The following is a 7,087-nucleotide window of genomic DNA, read 5'->3' on the forward strand; positions in this document are numbered from 1 at the left end:
TTTTTTTTTTTTTTTTTTTTTTTTCACATTTGGACACATAGGCGAAAAGGAGCAAGCGTTAATAAATAATACCCCCCACCTTTTTGTGTAAAGAGCGTAAAGAAACCAATGCTGGGTAAGCCCTCTCACGAGGCAGGAGACATGGGTTTTTTTTTTTTTTTTAATCAGGCTTCATCCCCACAGGAGAAAAAGGATCAGGAAAAAAAAAAAAAAAAAAAAAATGCAACCTTTTGAAATGCTTTAAATGTACCTACTAATAAAATTGGGGGAAATCATTAATACGTGGAACGCCTCAAAACACTGTTATTCTTTTTTTTTTTTAAATTGAGGGGTCTGTTCGCTGCGGCCGCTTCTGCTCCCTGCCTCTTTCGCTTTGCGGTTACATGTGTTTGTTTTTTCGTCGCCTGCCTGAGCGCAGGTCGGTTATATACTCCATTTCGTTGCTCCACTATGCCGCCCACATTGTGTTCACTGCTTCCTTTCCCCTCGCCACAACCTTCTTAAGGGTGATCCCTGTTTGCAATTTTTCTCTCCCCTGGGTGTGGAGGCATTTTTTTTTTTTTTTTACAATTCGGTAAATTCTGGCTAATTGGCTTTTTTTTTTTTTTTTGGCGAGCACAACAACTATGTCAACGGCGGGGGGTTGCGTTTTTCTTCAACGCACTTGATTCACACAAGCTTCCATCGGATGACCCCCACGTTAAGAGGGCCAATGCGATTTTGAATCCATCCCCTTGTGAGTGACCCCACTCCATCTCATACAAAAAAGGAAAAGTAATATAACCATCGTGTCTCCTCTTTTCTTTTTTTTTTGAATTGTAAAAAAAGAACAAGACGTTCGCATAACACGTGGTTGCTTCCGCCCCTCACTGCGAAAACTCCCCCTTCGAGACACACACACTTTCTCTCTCCTCTGCCGAATCAATCCTACCCACGTGGCCCCCACCCCAAAACTAAACACCATATTATGCATGGACATTTTCATAGACCAAGAAATAAATACCAGTGATGAAAATGAGGCGGTGCTGCTAGAGGTTGATGATCTGTTCACTTTTAAGAACCCGCCCCCGCAAAGGACCACGGGGAAACAGAAGGGGCGACACGGCGGACATCAGGGGGGAAAAAAGGACGCTACGAAATGCGTACAAGATGGCGACACGCAGGTTACAACTCCGCATCGCGACAGAGGGGACATCATGGATGATCCGCATGAATGGTTAATAAAAAAGGAACAAGTAACGGAGGACAATTATGAAGACGACCTGGAAGATCACCTCACACACCATGAGGAGGAAGGTGATATGCTCGATGCAGACCGCGCAGACGAAAACACCATCTCAGGAAAAAACAGAAGCAAATATAACCCATCCTGCACCTACCCCCTCATCACTTACATGTATGGAAGAGCAAAAAGTTACATTCGAGACATGGTGCATAGAGTGGAAGACAAATTGCATGGACATGTAAAGCGTGATGATGATTTCTTCTACTACAAGAGTCACACATCACTCGATTTTATACACGTCCTTGCTAACCGTCTGTACTACTCTAGGGGTACCATGTACTTGTACTTCCTTGTGATTGTCCTTAACCTTTTCATTCTCTTCTACACCGCGTACACAAAGATGGTCAGTCTGTTTGTGGTCCTGTGCGAACTGTTCGTTATACTAATGCTGCTGTTGGAGGTGTGTCTTCGCTTGGCCACGCAGGTGAGTCATGGCGTACTGTGTACGCTATAAACCGAGTCGTGACACACAAGGGGGACAGGGTGCACCCTTGGGGGCGATGCTTACACATTCTTTCTCCACGCGTTGCACTGCCACACACACTTCGCACTCATTGCTGCTCACCCCCCACACACAACAACAGGGTCGGAGCTACTTCCACAACCTCGAGGGGCTGTTCGATGTGACGGTGACGACCATGTGCTTCCTCCTGCTCATCAGCAGCGGGGACCTGAAGATCTTTTACCATTCAGAGATGGTCAAAACTAAGAACAAAGAAGTGGAGGAAATAATTTCACAGAGCCTCACCGTTTTGCGCTTCTCTTTTCAGCTCTTCCGGACGATCACCCTGTTTATGCACTACGAGCGAGTTAAGGTAGGGACAATGACACTGTGCAGCGCCGGGCGCGCCTCCGTTTGGCTATTTTTTTGTTTCCCCCCTTTGTTTTACGCCTCTTCACCGTTTCATCAGTTCACCGCTTCCACCCCTTCACCGCCGCTTCCCCTCTCCAACAGGCGCCAAGCGAGAACATTGATTTTGCGGTCCTAAATCTGCCCCACGAGGAGGAAGATGATTATGTCATCTGACTGGCTCTGTATTGTCCCCCCCCAAAGGGTCCCACAACGTATAAACAAGATAAAGGGTGGGTGGGGAAAAAAAAAAAAAAAAAAAAAAAACGGACACATTAAAATGGCAAACCAAGATCTTAGTTCACATCCCCCCTGGTGCTTGAGAGGCCATCAGAAAAAGGGAGAGACGGGAGGACACACTAGGACAAGCAACAAATTTGAAAAAAAAAAAAAAATCAGACATTCAAATGGCAGACCAAACAACTGCGTAAAAGGCAAACGCGTTAAAACAAATGACACAAAAAAAAAAAAAAAAAAAAGAGGGACAGTTTCTCCGACTATATTTACCCTCTTTTTTTTTTTTTCTTTTCCTTTTTTTAAAATCTGCGTCGCTTAAAGTCCTGGAAGGATGAAGCGCCGCCATGCCCCCCAGGCAACCCTCCCAGCCTATCACCTTCATCCTGCTGTTTTTTATAATCATATGAAAACGAATCGATCAAGTCTAATTTTTTTTTTTTGTCATATGAAACATGTGCGTAATTCTCCCCCATGGTTTTCCTACCGCAGAAAGGGTCTGTGAAAGGGTCCGTGAAGGGGTCCATGGAAGGGTCCACGAAAGGGTCGTCTGGGTGTGGCTCCCGCATACCTGGGCCGCCTACCCTTGCAGCACCTGCGTTTTCATTTTTCCCTAGGGTGCTCAAACGGGTAATTGTATCATTACGGTTGAGGTAAATCATTCGTTCACTTGGCTTGGCCACTCCGTGGGTGACATGCATGGGTTGCACTGCGTTACTCCTTCTACACACTTCATCCTTGAAGGTATAGTTGGCCAAGTCGATGGGGGCTTGGTGTGTCCTTTTCCTCCCCACCAACGAAGCGCTTGGGTTATACCCCAAATCGTTTCCCTCTTTTATAAATTTAATATCTTCGTTGAAAAAGTCCATCAGCCTACTTTTGTCGTTGCTACTAAAATGGTGCAGCTGGCTTGTCGCCTCCGCGGTGTTGCCAAAGGGGCTCAGAGTAGTTTCCTTCCCCACACGTCTCTCAACGAAATCGCTTTGCACGAGGTTTGTTTCACAATCGAGTAGCGGCTTCGCTCCCTCTAGGAGGTGCCCACTGGGATGTCTCCTTTCGCCGCAGGGATGGGAGGCCCAGGTACCACCCGCACCCATTTGCATGTCCGCCCTCGCACCACCGTTAAAGTATGCACTCTGGAAGGAGGACGCTTCTTCCTCCATGCGTGGGTAGTGGCGCACCACTCCGCTGTGACTAATTTGGGCGTGATTGACTGCGCCGTGACTAATGTGGTCGTGATTGATTGCGCCTAGGGCAACGCCCCTCTGGGCCAGACTACTACTGCCTACCCCCCCGCCTCCATAAGCACCGCTTCTCATCTCACTCGGGGGGGCACTCTGGAAGGAGGAGTCCGCCCCAAGCTTGTCCCTCGCGTGGTCATATTGAAAGGACGAAATTAAGTTGGAAAATTTGTTCAGACTAGATGTGCCCCTTTCAACGGGTTCAGCTGAACCCATATTTTGGCTAGCTGTGTTCAGATTTATATTCATATCTAAGTCATGTAGCAAGCAAAAACCTCTAATACCTGAAATGAGTTTTTCCAAAAAGGAGTTAGGACAAACGGGCGAAATATTATCCACGTGTTTTCTAATCAGATGCACAGATGTAAGTCGTTTGTGGCATATGTCTTTTAAAGGCTTGTCCGATATTAACTGAAAAGGGGGGATGTTCTGTTGTCTCGCTTCTATCATTCTGGTCCTAAGTAAAATTCGCATAATAGAATCATTTATTTTTTCTTCCGTCAGTTTCTCCTCCTTATATTGTGGCTCCCTACGACATTCATTCTTGTCCGCATTGAAGTAGCGATATTTGTTATCTGGCACGTTATTCTTTTTTTCAATAATGGCTTCTTTTATCGGGTAAACTCCTTCAGCTTCGTGGGAGACTCTACCATGCAGAGAGTTCATGAAAGGAGGAGGTAGTGCTTCTCCCTCAAATTTCTTCTCTCCCCTATTCGCATACTCTCCCCCATTCACATACTCTCCCCTTCCGCTATAAGTGAAATCATGCTCGAAATTGCGGACTGTGTTCCGCTGACCAAACCCTTCACCATCATATGAATGCTCAAATGCCTCATCTTTATTCCTTAACGTATTACTCTTTTTCTTTCCTTTGGTGGTCTTTGGCTTCTTTTCCTTGTCTTTAAGAAAGAAGGGTAATCTAACAATGTACCTTTGTTCAGAATCTTTAATAAACGCCTCCCCTTTCGGGGTTACACCTACACTAAGGTAACTCAAATCTTTACCATATACCAACGTTTCCTTTATGTACTTATCGTTTCTTGCCACTTTAAGAAAGGAAGACCACCAGCTGGTGCTTTTGTGTGCCCCATTACCATACTCCTTTATGTTGTGATATCCTTTTTTAATTATACATGCTTCTTTGCTTTTCACTAACACTTTGCAGATGACTCCGATACCGGTTCTTCCCTTAAGGGAGGAAATGCAGCCGATTAACGTTTTCAGTTCAGCCGAGAGGTCTATTCCTTGGTCCGCGGGTACTGTTTGTGGGGCGTTGCTCTTAAGTAGAGTAGCATTCACGCCGTTGCGGGGGTCCTTCTTCAGTAGGGCGGTGGCGTCTGCCCAGGGTTGCTTCAGCCCGGGCCCTGCACCCACGTCATCCACATGCACGCCCTTCACCTTCGCACCGGCCATGTGCGTACCAGCTATATGTGCACCACCCATGTGAGTAGCAGCCATGAGCGTACTACCCGTATGCGCACCAGCCATGTGCGCACCACCCATCTTTGCATTGTCCGCCCCGCGAATCTCCCCCAGGTAGTAAGAACAATTATCGCAATTCGCACACAAGTACATGTCGTACCTCTTCACATAAAAACAAACCCCACAGTTCTCTTCACGCTCAAACACATCCACATCTGTACATGTATCAGGTGTCTCATCGAAGTAGTCATATATTTTTTTCCTCCTGCAGATGGTCGAGTAGGCATAGTCCGAAGCCTCTGTAAACATACTAACGATATGTTCAACGCGTTGAAAATTTGTTTCAATTAAATTATTGGCTATATTTTCTCTTAACAAAATATTTTTTATTTTCGACTCATCATTTATATGAAAGAAGAGAATGGCTTCTGCATTGCTATTGTCTCGACCAGCTCTTCCTACCTGCTGCACGTAAGCCTCCAAGGAACGAGAAAAGCCATAATGAATTATTCTCCTTATATCCGGTTTGTCAATCCCCATACCAAATGCTACTGTCGCCACAATGATCTGTACTTCATCTTTTAAAAATTTTTCATGAGCTTCCTTCTTCTCGTCATTAGACAAATCTGCATGGTACATTCGAACAAGCAATCCCTTCTCGAGCAGAAAAGAAAAAATATTCTCACACTCCTTCTTGGAGTTCACATATATAAGAGTAGAGTTGTAGGGACATATTTTAGAATTGTCAATGAACCTTTTTGTCCTCTCCAATGATTTGTTATTAGGAATATCGAGAACATCCTTCAAATCATTAAATATATTTGTTTTCTCCCGGACGCAATAAAAAAGGTTCCTCTTGTTAACGCTACTTGTTTTTATAAGACAGGTCTTTACATCAAAATCGAGGTTTTTTACAATATCTTTTTGAACCTCTCTTGTGCAGGTAGCTGTTAACCCCATAAAAGGGATACCAATTAAATTTTCTCTTAATTCATTTAATTTTCTGTAGGAAGGTCTAAAGTCATGTCCCCACTCAGACATGCAGTGCACTTCGTCAATGGCTACTAATAAAATCCTCTTTCTTAACACTAAAAAAAGTTGCTTATTCAATAATGCATACTCTGGGCTACAATATACTATCTTGTACATCCCTTGCTTCACTTCTGTTAACACTTGCTGGTTACTTACCTTCTGCCCACTACCTAAAAACACAGAAGGGATTCTCTTCCTGTTCAAATTATCCACCTGATCTGTCATTAGCGATATTAGCGGTGATATTACCACTGTGAATTTATTCTTTGCTTCTTCCATGAGGGAAGGTATTTGGTAACACAAGGATTTCCCCATCCCTGTGGCCATCACGATTAAGCTGTCTCTCTTGTTGAACACGGCATTCACTGCCTCTATTTGAAAACCCTTCAAATTTTTATAACCAAAGTGCTTCTTCTGCGCAGCCTCCATCTTTGTCTTCAGCTCCTCCAGGGAGTAACTGCGCGCAACATCGCTCCCCTCCGACTGGTCCGTCTCCGAACCGCTCGACCTCTTCACCCCCAGATATTTCAGCATGGTGCAAGTAGCCTCCGCAGCCACGTCAATGCGCCACGCCAATGTGCAACGTCAACGTGCAACCCTGCGAGGTAACAAGTCACACGTACATATTACACCCCAGGCGGGGGTGGGGGAGGACGAGAAACGGCCTACCAATTTTGGCCGTCACCCGAAGGCAGTTATTGATTGGGAGTCGAGCCCACCGCTTCCTCCCACGCCACGTGTGTGCGCTCCTACACGCAGTCCACTTCAGATTTAACCCCCAGTGAAAAAAAGGGGGGGAAAAAAAAAAGTTCAAAAAACAGAATGAAAAAAAGGTGCAGAAAAAAAAGCAAAAAGAGAGCGAAAAAAAGAAATGCAAAAAAAAAAAAAAATAGCCAACGGAAGGGAAAAAATTAACCAATGCAAGGAGTGCCACATGCACAGATGACTTCGCCCCTTTCTGCACAAAAATGTAGCCCCCCTTTTTTTCCATGCGAACTTTTTTTTTCGATTTCTTTTTTTTTT

General features: G+C 44.9%; 2 protein-coding genes across 2 annotated transcripts; one reads left to right on the forward strand and one right to left on the reverse strand.

The window, feature by feature from the left end:
- Positions 1–971: 971 nt before the first annotated feature.
- AK88_04196 (uncharacterized protein) lies at positions 972–2,312 on the forward strand (the record flags this gene model as incomplete). The annotated part of the gene is made up of 3 exons (XM_012481806.1): positions 972–1,709; positions 1,870–2,100; positions 2,241–2,312. 3 exons carry the CDS (start codon positions 972–974, stop codon positions 2,310–2,312), a joined length of 1,041 nt encoding a protein of 346 aa, XP_012337229.1.
- A 359-nt stretch (positions 2,313–2,671) lies between these two features.
- AK88_04197 (uncharacterized protein) lies at positions 2,672–6,598 on the reverse strand (the record flags this gene model as incomplete). Its single annotated transcript, XM_012481807.1, has 1 exon — positions 2,672–6,598. The coding sequence occupies one exon, from the start codon at positions 6,596–6,598 to the stop codon at positions 2,672–2,674; it is 3,927 nt and encodes a 1,308-aa protein (XP_012337230.1).
- Between the last annotated feature and the right edge of the window lie 489 nt (positions 6,599–7,087).

The sequence above is a fragment of the Plasmodium fragile genome (genome assembly GCF_000956335.1).
Source record: "Plasmodium fragile strain nilgiri unplaced genomic scaffold supercont1.56, whole genome shotgun sequence".
NCBI lineage: Eukaryota > Apicomplexa > Aconoidasida > Haemosporida > Plasmodiidae > Plasmodium > Plasmodium fragile.